The following is a 19132-nucleotide window of genomic DNA, read 5'->3' as shown; positions in this document are numbered from 1 at the left end:
CACCTTTTCCCCAACACCACAGAAGAACAAAGCAAAAACAGTCCTCAAATTATTTTTCAGAAATTTATCAAGAATGAAAAACTGAACTATCCCATTCATGTAAGTGCCAGACCCCCACAGAACACTTAGTTGAAATTCCCTCATCAGTGATTACAGCCTTGAGTCTTCTTGAATATGACATGTCCATATTTGGACATCAATATTTGGAGGTTTCCTAATGTTCTTTTCTGCAGATCTTCTTAACTTTTGCCAGGTTGCATCATAACAAATATTTGGGTTGAAGCTAGAATTTGATCAGGGCCACTCAAGCACATTCATGGTATCCCAAGGTCAATCCTGCATTGTCTTACCTGTGTGCTTTGATCATTGGCCTTGTTAAATGTGTGTCAGAATTGAGACAAAATACTTCAATCCTAGTTTAATCAGACCAGAGTATCTCATATATTGATGGTCTTTCTACTACTTTTTTAAGATCTCTAAGCTGCGTTCGTACACCTTTGACATGGGGGAGACTTTAGTCTTGTATCAGAGTAACCACTTTGCAGGCAGTTTCTTCCACCTCATGGCATGGATTTGCTCTCTCATATCCAACTAATTAAAAATAGAGAGCAGCGGTGGACTCAAGTCAAGGCACAGCAACATACCAAACATGATCAAGAGATATTGGAAGAGCCTGATCTGAATTAATAGGGCGGTGCCCAAGTAAACGGGTGAGGACAAAGTGAAGATGTTCTGAATGACCTATGGCTGTAGTTTTAGTGCATACAGCTTTACCACATTCAATATAACGGAGAAGCAACAAAACAGGGGGGACGAGGGGTGTAGGACTGACACCAGCATGCACCTGTCTAGCCGTGGCGAGTTTGGGCAGGATCCAGCCAAGGCTGTCTGACCAAAAGGCCTCAGAGGGCCCCCTCTCCCCCTACTGCCCCTCAGGATAGAGGTGGGCTGCATACGACTGCCATCAGTAGGCAGGCACCAGGAAGTAAAAAGAAATGAAAACGTAAAACGAAATAAACACAATAAAATGTAATCAAATGAAAATGATACAGCTTAGCTTTCCTCTATGATCTATGTGTAAAGTGGTTAATGGTGTACGGGGCCCATGATAAAAAGCACAGATAGTGTGCGGAAGACACTGTCGATAAAGTCACGCAACAAAAAAGAATTAGTGAATTCTACATATGAGGAAACGTTTACCAACTTGAGTGGATGACCAAGTTTCAACGAATCTTGATTCCTATGGGGGCTATTTGAGTACAAATCAAATAACGGATATATATATATATATATATATATATATTATTTTTTTTGTTTGTTTTTTTGTTTTTTTTTTATATTTATAGCTTATGTGTGTCTTTGCCATGTTGTGAGGAAGCTTTTTTGAATTTTAAGTGGGCATTAAAGTCAGTATTATAGATTTGACAAGCAGATGGTAGGTAGCAGACACTGTTCCTCCAAGGAGAGGAGAGGTGGGTGATTATAATGAGAGGAAGTGAAATAAGGTGCATGAGTGAAATGAATAAATGAATGAATGATCTTACCTGTCCCCCTCCAGGCTTTTTTTGCTGCCCCTGTTACAGTTTGGACTTGATGAATTGCTACATTGCCTGTTTCAGCACACAACAACCAGAGAGAGAGAGAGGAAGAAAGACACAACATGGAGAATGATGCACTACAGAATGGTAAACTGAATATTGATTTCTACTCTGTGTTGGAAATAATATTAAAGCCTCATCGTGACACTTAAAGGTTTGGTTATCTGTGGTTTGTAACAGAAAGCTGAAAACTACAATTTTTAACAACCAGAAAAATTTTATGGCAAAGACAGTGCTTTCAAGCCAGAGAAGTGAGGACATTCAGAGCTGGGGCTCAGCAGTAAGAGCAGGTAGAGCAGAATAAAAGGACTACACAGCCTTAGACCACAAATATTTGCAGGAAAGTGAAAAGAAACAAAGAAACGGTGCTGATCGCAGGGTCTGTGCAACACTGGTCTCTACAGGAAGAATTCCCAGCTATGATAGGTTACAATAGGCTTAAAGATGTGGAGTAAGCAGGCAAGCAGAGGTTTCACAGTGTTAGCACAGCAGAGGGGCACAGGCTTGGAATACCTGTCTTCCTCAGGGGCCACATGTTCTACTAAGATCCTGGGACTTGGGGGAGTCTTGCGGGGAAAAGAGTTGGAGTACCTAGAGGCGCGAGGGGGGTGGGAGGAGATATTGAGATGGGAACATCTAAAATCCTCTATTCCAACACAATCTAGACAAAACCATGCCCATGTCCATATGACAAAAATTCAAATTCAAAAATTACTTTCCATTTACCATGATCAATTTTGCTTGGGTGTTTTTTTTTTTTTAACCTAATCTAAACCAGTTAAAGCTGTTAATGAGTAAAAGGAACAGTCAAGGTTTTGACCCAGATAGCAACATAAACCTCACCCTTAGTTGGGTGACATAAACAGCTTGACTGCGCAATGCTACTTCCATATCTGAAAGTATGATCTGAAATCCTCTGTCTGTCACACAACACTGAATGACAACAGCTGGAATCCCCCCAAATGCTGACTTATACAAGTCAAAGTTTAAACATATGTTGGGCCACAAGTTTCATTTTGCGGCTCAGAAAAGCCTTGTCAAAAATTATTATTATTAGATGTTTAGCTGTTAAAATCAGCACACATTTCTGTCTGTATTGTAAAGTAAAGTTTCAAAGTTTTTTAAACTTTCAGCCTGTTAAATTAATATAGTTATGTCATGTTATGTTATGTTTAACCTTTACACTTCAATTTGACACATTTCTAGTGAAAATATTTAAAATTAGAAACAACGGGGTGATGTTTTGTATGAAAGTGTGCAATGGCAAATTCAGTCAGGTATGAAAGGGACAAATGACATGAACTGGAGTGAAAACACACAGCGTCATAAACTCAAAATGTTGGCTGATTCAATTGTGTTATCATGAAAACATTGATTTGAAAACTGTGACTGATGTTTTTGATTATTGGTTGTGCATCTATTTTAAAATAGTGGCATCTTGTGCAAATGTTTTTATACCTTTCTATGTCGGGCGAATGAAAGTTGCTGTCTGGTCTTAGACAAGTGGTGCTGGCACTCCTCACTCTGTCCAACGATGGCTGCAGGTCACTGCACCCCCACAACACAGCAACAAGGGGAGAAATAAAGAGGGAGAAAGAAATAGAGATGGAAGCATTATGTATAAATACAGAAGATACAATGAGGGGAGTCAGGAAGGCAAGATTAAAAGAAACATGGGACAACAAAAGGGTAGGAGGAAGAAAAAAGGGTTGAAAAAAGGAGAACAATGAAAAGTAATGTTGGAAAAAAGAGAGGAGACAAAGAGAGAGAAAGACCCATCAGACAGTGCAGTAACGTAACGGCTCTGATGCTGTATCTCCATTTATTATAACCATAGTCATTCCTTGCGGCCATACACAATAAGACCACTCAGATGGAAGGTTGGTGAGTTGCCATGGGAACCAGGTGTAAGTGTGAGAGGAGACTGCCTGCTTGTAAGTGTGTGTGTGTGAGGCACTGAATGAGTGAAGAGAGGAAAGCAGACAGCGTTCACATCTGCTCTTTGCTGCATACACTCAAAGCTGCGTGTTTGTCACGTCATGCTGCTCTGTGACAACAGGTACTTTCAACAGATGGCTGGCTCTGTGCCATTGCATGACATTGCACATAATGGCTTCAGGACTAATGCTTCACCGGGATGGCAACAACGGCTTAGGAATTAAATGTTTTTTTTTAATGCTCTGCCCTTGCCAGTACATGCTTCAGCGTCTGCTATGTGCCAAACAAAAAAGATGAAAGTAAGAAAAGATTTTGGGTAGTGAGAGTACAAAGGAGGAGATGGTGTGTGAAGTGGGCATGTGCTTACCTAACTGTGACCTCATCAGTGAACCTGAGCACACGGTGTGTAAGGATGCTACGAGGCATGGTGCTAACTCCCTCTTGTCTGGGATGCGGCTTGCTCTTTAGGCATGCGGGGAGGGTGGAGCTGTATGCCAAAGCCCCGCCAAGACAAGGCGGGATAAGGCCCGCGTGCAAAGGGAGGCAAAGTAAAACAAAAATGACACATGCAACTGACAGAAATAAGCAGCACACAAGTAAAGTGGGAAAACACAGACATGGAAATAAGCAGCCGTTTTACAAATAAGTAGCAAAGGCAGAGAAACAAGACTCAATTTATGATGCAACATAACATATGGCTTTCTTCTCAATGGCATATTAACAGTTTATCTTAGAGCTCAGTAAAAAAGAGAATTCCTATGAGTATGAGATTGGATAACTTGGCATTTAAAATGTATGTGCATGCTGCCTGTGATGACCAGAAACTGCAGATCACTAAATGAACACATACTCTACATTCTTACATAATGGCCTATGTAAGAGTATAGAGATAGTTCCTCTTACATTCCTTGTGGATTGACCCAAAACACATATCAGGAGATTACACGACTTGCTGATTATGCAACACAATCTACAGATCTAAAGCTGTTGAGGTGGCACGTGGTGACAAATCTGAGCTAAAGTACATTAAATATATAGGAATGCCATAAAAGGGATTAAAGATGAACAGAGATAAATGAAGGAGAGGGGGGTCTGTTTGGTCAGTGGTTATAAAGCATTATTATAAATCTCACAAATAATCACATGGCTTTTTTTTTCCCAATTGGTGGCTCACAGGAGCTAAATAACTATGCTAAATATCAGTATGCACTGATGGGATCCAGTGCACATGTTGATGGCAGGATAAAAATCTGGTTATTTTGTTAAGTGACAATGTTTCTGCTTCAGCAACATTTATCCCCTTAACTGTAACCTACATGTCATTTTGATTCCTGCCATGCATCTCAAAAGTATTTCACTAGTTTTAGACTGCTTTCCAGTTGTCACAGTAACGGGCACTCCACTTTAAAATACACAAGTAAGCCTCTAATCAGGTCAAATTCCCAACCTACCTTTCCCATATTTCTACTGGTACCATGACATGCTTCTAGATATTTATACCCCTGAATTTGGGACATATTTGAAAACGGCTTCACATGTCTTTAACACAACTAAGGGTCAACACCCATGCCAGCAACTCCATTTGTAATACTGCATATGCATAATTTTGCTTTGCTAAATACATTAGTATGCTTCTTTACTATACAACAAGATGTCTGTAGCAAGTCCATATCAATGCTGTGCAAATATTTCAGTCTGGATCAACGTGTAGGGCAAACTGACTGACCTAGACTAAACTGTTGTACCTACTGTGCATTTGAATTTAAACCACAATTAGTGTGTTTAAAAAAAAGTTACCCCTTAGAATGGTCATCATTTAGCTTTATTATATAGCTTCTTCTTGATTATTTGAAGAAAAAATCTTTAAACAGCAGATATGGCTGCATCTTTCGCATACCAACGGGTTGCATGAGAAAGAGGGAAAAGTAGCACATACAGCTAAAGTGGCACCAGGACAAAGCACCTTGGTACACTACAATCAAAGGAAACAAAAGCAGCACAGCGGTCTGGGAGACACATAGGTATTTACTGTGTTCAGAGGTCACTGCCGCAAATAAATGGCCCACTACCCACAAATGTGTCTAGGAAAGTGGCACAGGCACAGAGCTGGGTATGTAGGAATAACTTTCACGCTACACACTTACCTGTAAATGTCTTTATGGATACCGTTTACTAACAGGGGCATTTTTGGGGGGAGTGTGTTGCTGTATCTACCTACACCCCTGGTTGTATGAGAAGAGGTCATGCACATAAAGCAAGACAAAAAAACAAAAAACAAAAACAAACAAACAAACAAAAAATACCATGAGTGAATACATCAAATGAAAAGCAAAAAAAAAAGAAAAGAAAAGGAATTAATCAACAGGGCTTTGCTTTCTTTGAGGTCAGACAAAGAGCAGGTCTCTAATCCCCTCAGAGTGATCAGTGTATTGTGTGTGTTTATGTGACACAGTTGTGGTGATAGACAATAGTTGGACATGAGTTTATGAGTGTGCTACAACTACTTGACGCTGATGCGACATGTTGAATACGTGTTCATGCAGTTGCACAAAAGCAGATATAAGGTCAAGAACCATTCAAGAAAATTAACACACTGTTTGCATTGGAAACATCAACATTGTGAATTAAGATGATATTGTTAAAATATAGTGAGGACGAAAATGATGACAAATGACAAAATTGAGCATAGCATTAAAATAAAGCTGAATGGTGGTTGACCTATTTGTTTTACCTGTTTGTGTGCAGGCACTCAGCACTCCCGCCCCGGATAGACCTGTGCATCTCCAGGACCTCACTGTCATTGCCATGACGATGGGTGAACAAATGAAAAACAACCCGAGAAAAACACAAAAGAAGAGGATGGCAACTCAGACAGGCAAAGTGAACTTATGAATGACAGAAATCATAAATCTGATATTTCAAACAAGTCAACATTCAACAGTACAGAATGATACAACACACTCAGTATGTTGCAATGACTACTATCAAACTATTAGTAGTATTAGTAGGAATTAATTTGGTTATATCACATGAGAAACACTGATTAAGCAAAAAAATATTCAACCTTTATATAATGCAGATAAATATAAGGCAAATATTATGATCAGTGCTGAATGACCCACTGGTGGGACTGATCTCATATCTGTGTTATCTTGTTAACAGTTTTAAAGTCTTCCTAAAGACGTTGTCACAGTTCCTCAGATTCCACAAACAGATTACCTGTCCTCAGAGTACTCATAGTCCGAGTCGCCAGAGCGTTGGTGCTCCAAGTGGGAGTCATGGTAAGGGGAGGGTGATTGAGAGTGGTGGCGGTTCTGGTGGATCTCATCCAGACTCCTGGTGAAATTGAAAATGAATAATGAATGCAAGGTTTTTGTTATGGCATTTGACCATTATGACAATTCAAAATGTCTACCTGTGCTTTTCATCTGATCCGACACAATAATAACACAAAACAATGTGGCTTTATAGTACATTATAATAACTCATAATCTCACTCTTCAGAGTGTTGAGAGTACTTCTCTATGTGAGCACCCATAATAATACATTCCACCAGGGGACAGAAGATGGTCCCGACCTTTGCATGGGCACATGTGCGGGCCGTGACCGGGCCCTGCAGGAGTCCTCTCTGTGAGGAGACACAGAGCGCGAGCGGTGCTGGACAGGCCGCTGCTGCTCAGGCACAGCCAGCGTGCTGCCACGCTCCCTCTCCCTGGAGTTGCGTTCTGCACCTACACACATCACACACACGTGCACAGAGATCCAGCACGGATGCACCCGCATATACAAGGGGGCAATATTAACAAACACACACATTCATCCAAACATGTTTGTTGAATATACACACAGAAACACACACAGACACACACACATATCCAGGTATTAGTTGTGTGTCCTTTAATAACGGTGTGCAAGTTGTGCTATTGACTGCCACTACTGATGCCATTCTCTGACAACTGTAAAACATCACAGCAGGATGCTTTACAGACAAATGACCATCTAGCAAAAAGATTAGCTAGCCGAAATAGTGGACTGTTTCTGCGTTGTCCCGGTGAGATGAGAATCTGAACCAATTTCATCCTGAAATTTAACCACTGCAAAAGCAAAGAATATAGAAAAAGATAACAGATGCAAATACAGGTACAAAGACATAGAGACAAATATGTTATGATACGGCCGATAAAATAAATTGCATTAAAACTGATGCAAATCTCTGTGTGCTTATTTTTCTTGTTAAATGTTGTAAACTTAAAACACACACAAGACACACAAATTTACAACCGTGGCAGCCTCCTATATTGGAATCTGTAAGATGTAGAGATGTAATCAAATTGGTTTTGATTGTCCCTGATAAATTCTTTCTATTTTCTTCAAACAACATTGGATCCTTCCAGGCAGCTGGAGCACTTCCATGAATATATGTTATTTTTTGTCATTGATTAACTTTATTTTCATGAAGACATATTTTTTACACAGAGGGAAATAGGAAAGAGCTGCTGCAAGAGTAAAGCCAAAGTAAACTTTAAAGTAAATGTGTAACAGCCCAAATGACAAAAATCAACAATGACCTGTAACCCAAAGGTTAGAGATAGTTTGAGTAAAAAACCTAGACTGTGCCCAAACTGAGGCTGAAAGTATTGGTAGCTCAGCTGCTCAGGGGAACCCTGCATTTGTGCAAATTTTGGTTTAAATTGCAGTGTGAGGTCTTGAGTAACCATACCGACCTTGATCTTATTAATTAATCCTTGATTTATCCCACATTTTAAAAAGTTATTAACATATCTAGAATGTGTAAATGTCTAAAGCCGGTCAACAGCAGAAACAGTCAAACAACAAAGCAGTTGTAATGATTTGATTGGGCAAAATAACACAATGTTCTTTGAATTAAATAAGCAACTTCTGAGCAGAAGCATGCGGAAGAATGGCAGGAGACTAAGTGGAATGGCTGTGAACAGTTAAACATGCACTTGGTGCTTCAGTGTTTCTACAGCCCAGCAGAAGGGGAGAGGCTGTTCACTGCAGCCTCACTCAAGTACAGTGCACTGCTAAACCTCAGCATCATTAAGGTTGTGCACAACAACACTCTACTCTAAATCTGCAACAATACAATGAATTGGGAAAGTCTTTGCAGTGTTGCATTTTACTGAAACAGCAAAGATTAATTAACTCAATATGGGTACAATTTGTTCTGAAACATACAGTGGAGCCAAAAGGAGGCTGGTAGATTTAGGAATAACAGATGGAGGAAGGATGCAAGAAGATGCTCTCTCACCCATTGCTGGACACCTACAGGCTACTACAAGGAAAGACTCAGTAACCATGCCCCCCACCCACCTTTAGTCACTACCATCAAACCATCATCAAACTCTGTATCAATGATACGATGAGACCCTGCACAGGCACACACACATACACAACAGACACATACAGGACAGGGTAAGGTTGAGAGGTTGCTGCTTCTGTCTTCCACACTAACACAGAAAATAGAAAGCTCAGTAAAGGAGATGTTAGCAACCACACACTCAAACATACTGTAGGTTCACAAAACAAATCTTAAACCATACACCACACAGTTTTATATAAAGACAGCCCACACAGGTAGTGTTTATAACCAGACATACTTTGTAGTTTCTTGCTGGGGCTGTCTCCATGGGCATGTCTGCGTGGGAGGTATGGAGAGGGCTGGGGCAGAGGAATAGAAGACACGTCGTGTGTCTGGAGTTTATACCAGTGAGGAATGTCATCGAGCAAGGCCGTCTCCAACTCAATCAGGATCTGAGAAAAGATGGAAGAGGTCGAATTCCCAGCTGTTTTCATTTGTTACCCATCTGAACGAAGACACTATTTTCTACAACCTGGTCACAGGTCAGAGATGTCTTTCAGTAATAACAAAATCAATCATTAGTACTTTTCACTTTTTCAGTATTTCATATTATCATTTCTGATGTGTGAGGTTTTAATATAAGCCAATATTTAGCAAATTAAAATTGCAGATTAGAAAAGAGACTGTGAAATTATACAAAATTACAAAATTATCATCTCTCAGCTCCTTTGTTTTCTATGATGTGCAAACATTGATCAGACCAACATGGCTTTATTTTAACTTATTTTAACTTAACTTTAATGATCTTCATATGAAAAACCTCCAAGTATACAGCCATGATGTCTCACTCACCTCGCCTAGAAATTCGCTCTCCTCCTCCTGCACTCTGGGCTGATCCCACACTGTGATCTCCAACATGCGTTCTCGAAAGTCCCGGCGGTGAACATGGGAATATATGAAGGTCTGGTTCCATTTAGGTTCAGCACTCTTCTTAACTGTTTTAGTTCGCCGTTTACTCTTATCACTAAAACAGAAGTGCAAAACCAAAGTTATCATTGTCTTTAACATGATCTTAAAACACAGTAATCCTTTAAAATACAAGCAAAGATGATGGCAACTGTATAGTAACAAATAGTTTGAGATGTACAGTAAGAAAAAAGAAACCATCTTTACCTCCTATCAGGCAGAAAGTACATCTTTACGTATGGGTTCCGAGGTCGTCCATCTGGTCGGGTTGGCAGATCTATGGCTTGAAGGACGTTGACAATCAACTGATGGCCCACTTTGTCATACCACAGCTTCACCTGAAATTACATTTGAAGGCAGTTAACCTCTTTACATATTTATTCCTACTCACACAAACATATCTCCCTCCTGTTCCAGATACTCACGGAAAGCTGTCCAGGCAATACCAGAGGAAGGTCTCGTAGGGTCCCAGGACTGGTAGGGGACATCACTGATATAGAAGGGCGATCCATCTTTTGGGATTCAAATGAGCTGGAGCCTGCTGAGTGATGAAAATTAAAACAATTTTGTCAACATCAATAATTAAATTATTTTCTCCTACTATTTGCATAAGTCATTAACAAAAATCATAAAATGAGAAGCAATAAAGATGTCCATCTAAACACTTACTAGATTCTAGAGGAGGATGGGATGACTCTGGGATTCTTGGGATATCGCTGTAAAAACAAATAAGAATCACCAATTGAGTAACTAAATTCATTTTCACAGAATTCATTAAGATACTTGCAAGGTAAGGACACAGTCAAAATATTACATTCATCAACCAACAATTATTAGAAGAAGATGGGCAAGCATTCTGTTGTACATATTAAACAATTTTGCATTGCAGACAACAAAGGAATAGCTGGAAAAAAAGGGGTTCTCTGTTGGATCTGAGGGATTTCAGGGGAAGCACGGGGGTGAGAGGCTCGGCCCATTCAATCAGTTACTTACTGATATGCTCTATACACTTTTCGCAAGAAGTTTTTGGACATAATTCGGTGGATAGAGCTTTTAGATAAAGGAAGGAGAAATATTAAAAGTGCCTGTGAGAATAAAAGCAAGGCCATCACTCCCATATTGTCATTATATATATTTAACATTAACGGCATTCATCTTACCCTATTGGTCTTGAAACAACTATTTCCACTTGAGGCTCAGCCTTTGATTCAAGGATAATGTTGTACACTTCTTTCTTGGTTGCTCCTGGCAACGATTTTCCATTCCACTGTAGCACCTCGTCACCTGGAACCATGAAGGCCAAGTCAAACAACATTGATGCCAACTGATGCTCATTGTGCATTATGATGAGAATTATATGTCTTTAAGTGAAAATTTGATTTTAAAAGAAAATTTAGCACTTATATTTGTAGATATATGAGGAAACACAAGACTAACCAGTTTCTACGTACAAAATGAAAGCTAATTCAACTAGTTTGCACACATTAACAAGGATACCCAATAGGGTTGAGCCTAGGGTGACCAGACGTCCCGAAAAATTCAGGACAGTCCCGAAATTAAAGCAGTTGTCCCGAATCCCGAATCCTGCCCTAATTGTCCCGAAAATCACAACAGAGTAGAGTCTGGAGTTATTTCCTGATAAAATATTAAAAACTGATCACGGCGGTTGAGTCGTCTTGCAGCCAGCTCCCTCCAATGATGAAGAGAGAGGGAAGGGGCAGGCAGGGACAATTTTAAAATGAAGTAGTTCAGATAATAGTTTATAATTCAACATTCCATGTTCAAGTTTAATACGTTCGCTTGCTGCGAGCTATTATGTCAAATGTGCAGAGACAGCCCTCAAAACACGCTCTGTTTTTTTTTCTTTTAGATGACGTAGGCCTATTTGTAAGTGCGACAGGTATGAGTTGCATTTACGTCATTGTATTGTTGTATGCCTGAAGAAGGTGCAATGACAGAAAGTTTGCATTAAATTGATATATGCACAGTGTAAGAGTGTGCGGTCCCTGTTTTGCTGTTTTTTTGACATGTCATGTCAGTCAACCTGAAACACCCCCTCCATCCCGAATTTTACCCATTCTCAAATGGTCACCTTAGTCGAGCTGGACACTCGGCTGAAAGAGTATCCAATACGGATATATGTATTTTGACGAGTACAAGTACCAAACGAGTTAATATCCTACTGGGCTGAAGGAATAATGCTCCTCAGGGCGTCCTGTGATCGGACAGAGAGCAACGCGTCATACTCCAAAAGCCACGCCCACCGGAAGGGAAAACAATCGACGGAAAAATTATAAAAAACACTGTCCAGAAGTTAACTTAAAACATTGTTTCAACATGTCAGATGGGTATTTTAAGACGCTAGCTGTACCAGAGAAAAAATGGTACGATGAAAAACTTCAGCCTGCCTTCATTTTCATGGAGAAATGATCCCACTAAATGGCCGGAGGTGAAATACATATTATTTATAGATATTTACATTTACCTGATGGAGTCCCCGGTAAGATCATCATTTAACCTGATAGCGATAAAAAGAGCATCATTTTAAAATAGCATTTTATAATCCAAACGTTTCAAATCTGCCCTCTTTATGGGGTGATGGGGTAAAAACCTGATTGGTAACAGAAGCTGTGTTTCTGTGACAGACAGCTTCATGCAGCCCGCATCGCGTTTCTTCACCGGGTCAGTTTTTTTTTTTTTTTTTTTTCCGGTCGGCTCGCTCTTCTTTCTTTGGTGTAATGCAAATTAAACTGTATATAAAAATATAGTGGAGCTTACAATAAATATAGCAACGTCTGACCAACCCAGATCAATTTCATGCTTAAAAATACATCTTTCATATAAACCACACGCGCTTCCGGTTTAAGCCCCACCTCTTATGAGTACGAATACGGATACAGATAATGTAGATGGTTGAACAGATACGGATAGTGATGTACTCGCTCATCCCTAATTCCTAATAGGTGTGATTTAAATCACAGAATAAAGTAAGGAGGATGGTGTGCTGCTGGGAGTTTGGGATCACAAGTTCATTTCATTTTAGTTGACTTGAAAATAATCAATTAAACTGTTTGTGAAAGCATATTGCACAGTATCTTCTACACAGAAGCAGCACATTCAGGGGAATCACACCTGCTCTTAAATGTCCCACAACATCTGCCAGGCTGCCTTTCTTGACTTTAGTGATGAAGGCCCCAAGTCTTCCTGTCTCTGTCATCTTCCCTCCTACCACCTGTACATAAAAATGAGAATTAATAGATGTGGGTGATGGGAGGAATTGCTCAACATGCACTATTGTAGGTTACAGACTTCTGTTCAGTTGCCAAATACTTTACCGTTTACTAACCCTGTATGCCACCAGCTACAGACCTCAGTGTTAACAGGAGAAACATAACAATATTTCTGGATTGATCATTTCCATGAGTCCAGTATATCTTTTACTCCATCTGGCACACAGCTAAATAAGCTATTTGTATGTTTTGCCTGCTGCCAAGCATTGGTCCTCGCTTGAGGAGATGGTGTTCATTCCAGCTTTGATTCTTGTGCTTTGCTTTTACAAGACAAGCCATTATAACATGGCCACTGAGCATTGCTACGTCTTCAATACAGATAAGATAAGATGTTGCACTGAGTCACTGTCAGAAAGCTTACCAGATAGCTAACCAGCTAGCCCGGATCCATAACTTCTGAAAGATGTGGTAAAGATTAAGTTTAACATTGGCGTTCCTTTCAATCTCTGGAAATAGGCAAGTAAAGTAAGGACCTTGCATTGTTTCCCTTAGACTAGTGAATCAACAGCTCCTACTGCTAACACTCGCTATGTAGGAAGAGCAAAGCCATAACACAAACACTAATACATAATGCGGAATGATTTCCTGCTCACTTTTAGGCCAAGGAGGGAACCGGCCTCACGGGGCATTGCTGACCGTTTGCTCAGTGTGATGCGTCCGATCAGGTGGTCACCTTCTTTAGATGGCTGCCATGTAACTGGATGCTAGAGGGTAAGTAGAGCAAAATGACGACAGGAGATAGGGACAATTATAAGTTATTATTGAGGTGATGAGGAACAACAAAGGGAGAGTAGCGTGGAAGGGGAGAGGGGGTTGAAAAAAACAAAAAAGACAGGATGAGGAGCAATAATGTTAATGCTATATTTTGCATTTCTATGAACGGTTCTGCACACCAGAATTTTGGTGTGTGTTTGAATAGGAGGTGTTGTATGTGAGATAAATCATCAGGCTGGGGCCACATTTACATGTGATGTTTTGCTAAAACTCACATGCCACACTGCAGGATCTAAAGGATGACAGTCCCAGTCACCTGCAGGCAGAGAAGACAGAGAGGAATAAAGTTAGCTGCTCTGTCCATCTTACAATGCAAAGGTTTACCACAGTGAGCTGGATTTCTCCAGCTTCATGAAAGAAAGACTGAATGATGGCAGATTCAGGGCCTTTACATAAACCCAATTACCCTTTAATAATTTTTAATTCTGTCACATGTAATGAGTTTACCTTCCATTCCTGGAAGATGTAAAGCTGATCTACCAGTCATAATGGGCTGCTTCATACAAATGGCACAAGACTGCCCAAGAGTGCATACCAGTTGGGCCGTGTGTGAACCCTACACATGCTAACAAAGAGAAATGTTCTGATGTCTAATGACTCCCCGGTGTTGGCTGGTTTTTAATTTATTGCTCAGTATTGGAAATCTCTACTCTCTAAGATCTCTTACTTAGAAATTTAACTGTCATTGTATTTTTTTAATACTTTTTCCAACAAAACCATTCAAAAAAGAACTAAGAGGGGAAAATGTTGTGGCCTTATACTGTGTCTTGTAATGTAAAATGTATGTTGAATATGAAACATGAAATGGAACATTTTAATCCATTATTCATTATCCATTATCAAAATGAGAATATCGAAGCTAAACTGGCTGAGCATTGGACCACTACACCACTGCATGAACAAACATGAGCATGATGGGAACGTTAAAGATCTCAGGAAACCTTGAGGATCTTCAAATTTGAGATCAGAGGAAAATCTGTATTTGGCAGAGTGATTATGATCCATTCAAAGAAAGCTAAAAAAGATTGAACTGAAGTTAATGTACTCATGTTTGTCATTTGAAATGGCCCAGGTTATAAGATGAGAGTACTTGTTGGAAATGGTAAAAAGCAGACATGACTCCAGTGCTGCTAATCTGAAATCTGAAAGTCTACTCAGAATGCCTGAGAGGATAAATGCTGACTTCACAGTTTATACTGCTGAGTAGATTTTTGGGTTTTGGAGGATGAGCACATGGGGCAGATTACAAAATCTGAGCTGCCCCACTAACTACAGCTACATCAAAGCATCAGCTCTTTGCAGGTATTAACGTAGTATTGTTCATGATAAACAGCATGTGTGTGTGTGGTGTGAGTGTGTGTGAGTGAGAGAGAGAGGGAGTGAACATGAGTGCAGTTACAAATTAACATAAATATGCATATTAAGGAAAATGGTAAAATGAACAGACCGGCATAATAAAAGAGATGTGTGCAAAACTGTTGACAGGACACCTCCTAATGCAAGCAAAGCCAGTTATACACACATACTCGTGGAGGCTATGAAAATTGAATCAATATTTAAAAAGCGACACTTTCCTATTGGTGACAAAAATGTATTCAAGGCAAAGGGCCGCATAATGTTTTATGAAACACAAGAAAAGTTCATGTGCCAGGTAATCAATTTTCATTCATATGAGCATCCTTCCATGTTAGATGTTTTGCAATAACACACACACACACAGACACACACACACACACACAACTTAACCCCAACCCTGACAAGTCTTAAACCTCAAGCAGTGATCTACTTGTGGGGTCCAGAATTTTGGCCTCGACAAGTCTGTTAGACCTCACCATTTGTTCTACCAACCATGCACACACACACAGTGTATGTGCAGCCCCCTGAGATCCAGTGTCATCCCAACAGCAGACTTGCTCCTAACCCAATTACATTTAATCACTTCACGCACTGAGCTAAAGTAGCTGTGCCATTAAAACTCTAGTCTGGGGTATTTTCCCACTGGCATCTCCGCTTAGATATGATTTGTTGGGCAGAAATGAAAACCCCACTGTGAACTTCTGTGAATCAATTTTTAGAATATGTAACAAAATGTTTATGCATGAATATTGAATAGCAAATACTCTAGTACAACTTGTCTGTTGTGTGAGTTAAAAAAAACATATTTTATAATCTAAACTATGAATATGCATTACCCTGATTCTTGTGCTTTGCTTTAAATTAAATTAAAATTACATTTCATAATTTTTTAACCTCTCAGCAGCAGCTTTACAGGTTTCTGCTAATTCAGAAACTTCATTTTGTTGCGTTATACCATTGCTCAAGCGTCTTTGTGAAAGTAAGACCCAACTCAAAAATGACATTATTATCATTGCAGAAACAAAAATTTGAATGGATTCACAATACATATATAAAAAAAATATATATTATCACAGTGACTAATAATAGTTTGTTTCGAATATTATATCAAATGGCGACTGGGTGTTGTTCGTATTTATTAAAATACAGATATATTATCACCCAATCCTTACAGTGCTTAATAGCAAGTTTGTTTGCGTTTGACTGCTCAGCTCACAATATTCTTCACTCTCACATGCCCTCATATTTGACCATTTTCAGCTGCAGCAGACAGCTAAATATATCTGCTAGCATTTAAAGCCATGGTTCTCAGAGTGGGGTCAGGGGATCTTAAGATGTCACATATAAGATTCCAGACAATCCCCAACAAAAAGCAATCAATTACATCTATAAATAACACAATAATAACATCTATGACTATTTATTATGGGTTTCACACACTCCCTCTGATTAATAAACATGTTAAGGAAAGCAAAAATACAACTGGGGTCTAATTATTGTCAAAGTATTGTCAGTGTCCTTAATGTGAAAAAGTTTGAAAACACAAGATTTTGTAGAAACCAAAAATCAATGTACATGTGATGGAAATATGCAAATATGCTAACTATTTTTCATGTATTAATCTGCGTAAGATTACACAAGACAACCTGTTTAATATTAAAGGTTAAACTTAAATGCTGTGGCACATATATAAAATGGGGTTATTTATCACATTATATAAATCAATAACCGAAGAGGAATGATTGGCCCCATAAAAAAATATCATTTAACCCTGTGTTCTCTGTAGGGAAACACGTTGTATATTATCTGGCAAAACTTAGCTCATGCCACAGATGAGAATAAAAGGAGACATCCTGTTTTGAGGCCCAGCTAGCCAAAGAGTGTTTAAAACAGCTAATAATCCCAATCCACACCACCTACCCATTACCAGTCCCTGAGTTATAGTAATCTGGATTAAAACATCTGGAATAGGCCCCTTCTGTGACCGCTGGAAGAGATAAGCTGATAGAGCACAGCTAGCTCTACCTTGTGCCCCTTTATTTCAGGCTCCCTCACATGGCTTATTTCAGCAGACTGGCATCACTTCTGCAACAGTGAGCTGCAAAATACACATATACAAAGAAACCACCAGTAACCATGCAGCTTGCAGCCACAGCTAGGCTTGATTTTAGCCTGTGTCCCATGGTTGGCTGGTAAAGCTGGCTGTTAGCGAAGCATTACGTAGCAAGCGAGCTACTGACCTAATTCCACAAATCTGCTGTCCTAAATCACAGGAACTCTCCAAATAAATGAGAGCTGTCCTTAGAGCAGCAGGGTTTAGCCACAGCGCTGAGGTGTAGATGACACACAAGGATAGTGATGCACTGGGTTGATGCTTCATCCTGTCACTTATCATATAGTTTCATAGTCCGAAATTAGAAGGTGTTGGTATTTAAATAATCTTACCAGCCAAAATATTTTTGGCACTTTTTTTGCACATCATCCTAATTCTGGTACCATTTCTATTTTAGAAGCTAGGTCTAAGAGAATATGGTCATGAAGCATGAGAATATGGAAGACCTCAAATAAGAAGAAGCTTTATTATGGCATTCCCTACCTGGTGGAGTATTATCTGAAAAATTATTACTGCTGTGCTTCTAATCCTGCCAACACTACATTGGGTATACAGGATGTGAGTCAACCTGGCAAATTTGTGAAGACAGCATGCACAGATTAATGCAGGTCTTCAATAATATATGTAGATAGATAGAATGAGGATCACATGAATCTTGAGGATGACCATGTAAGGAGAATTACAGAAACCTCTTGCTTGCTGTTTTAAATTTTGGTGAGTGGCAACAATTGCTGGGACACAAATTCAATTTCAACATATAACTATATACAACAGTGTTTTATGGAAAAGTATGGATGACAGGTGCAAGTTGGGTTTGATTTAGCTTTGCAAACTAGCGGAGAGAGTACATCTGTCCGACTGACCTTTCTCGCTGACGCTTTCCATGTCCACGTCCTCACAGCTGGTGTACTCGGGCGTGGAGCCGCCCTCCTCCTCTGAGCTACTGATGGACATCTGCCTCTTGTTGACTCCGCGCTTGCTCTTGTATGACCGTGGAGGGGGTGGCCGCAAAGACTCCGACTGGTCCGAGCTCTGAGAGTCCTTTCTCAGCAGGTTATCCCCACCTTTGTCCCTTGATGTCCGTGTTGTACCAGATTCTAGGCGACCCTTGTTTGGGCCCCAATCTGGAGGCACTGGTCCCCCAGTTTGGGGCCCTGATTTCAATCCACCTCCACCATGTTGAGACCCCCCTCCTGCCCCCACGGTCCTATCCACAGAGTAGGCTCGGTGGTTCTCCAGGCAGACCTTGTGGTCTCCCTCCACCCCTACACCCCTCCTGGTAAGACGGTTTTCAGGCATCTCACCTGCACTACCTCCGCCACCTCCACCTTCACCAGGTCCAAGTCCTACCTCATTGATCGCCAAATCACTGTGTCGACGTTCATGACGTACCTTGGACACCTTAGCATGCATACGCATCTCCTGTTCCTCCTTTTGTGGTTTCACTGGGTATCGGGCTAGGTTGGGGTCACTACGGTAACGATTCTGGAACTCCTCCTCACGGCGCTGCCGCTCCCTTTGCTCATCATCCTCTGGCCGTCTCCGGTTTGTTTCTGAATGACCCAAGCCATCCCCATCCTCGTAGTCCTGAGAATGGATCTTCTCCAGCCTCCGTCCCTCTCCCATCCGTCTTTCTCCTCTGTCCCCAGGCCCCACCCGCTCATCTAGGGAGGACTGAGATGGCAACTTCCCAGCAGGTCTCCTGCCACTACCTCTTCCCATGCCTCCCTTCCCGTTTTGTTCATGGAGGGAAACTGGCCTTTTCCTGGATAAA

General features: G+C 40.4%; 1 protein-coding gene across 1 annotated transcript in view; it reads right to left on the bottom strand.

The window, feature by feature from the left end:
• LOC115041091 (regulating synaptic membrane exocytosis protein 1-like) overlaps nt 1-19132 on the bottom strand; it is a 67688-nt gene that overhangs the window by 10435 nt on the left and 38121 nt on the right. Inside the window, exons 4-19 of the mRNA XM_029498390.1 lie at nt 18222-19123; nt 14105-14145; nt 13709-13819; nt 12958-13057; nt 10986-11109; nt 10495-10541; nt 10251-10366; nt 10033-10163; nt 9712-9883; nt 9158-9311; nt 7114-7267; nt 6756-6872; nt 6268-6330; nt 3057-3146; nt 2112-2189; nt 1545-1610 (exon numbers count right to left, since the gene is read on the bottom strand). Of these exons, the coding sequence (XP_029354250.1) occupies nt 1545-1610; nt 2112-2189; nt 3057-3146; nt 6268-6330; nt 6756-6872; nt 7114-7267; nt 9158-9311; nt 9712-9883; nt 10033-10163; nt 10251-10366; nt 10495-10541; nt 10986-11109; nt 12958-13057; nt 13709-13819; nt 14105-14145; nt 18222-19123 (2466 nt within the window). The remainder of the gene's footprint in view (nt 1-1544; nt 1611-2111; nt 2190-3056; nt 3147-6267; nt 6331-6755; nt 6873-7113; nt 7268-9157; nt 9312-9711; nt 9884-10032; nt 10164-10250; nt 10367-10494; nt 10542-10985; nt 11110-12957; nt 13058-13708; nt 13820-14104; nt 14146-18221; nt 19124-19132) is intronic.

Source organism: Echeneis naucrates, chromosome 1 (genome assembly GCF_900963305.1).
Source record: "Echeneis naucrates chromosome 1, fEcheNa1.1, whole genome shotgun sequence".
NCBI lineage: Eukaryota > Metazoa > Chordata > Actinopteri > Carangiformes > Echeneidae > Echeneis > Echeneis naucrates.
This window is presented reverse-complemented; position numbering and strand designations above follow the sequence as displayed.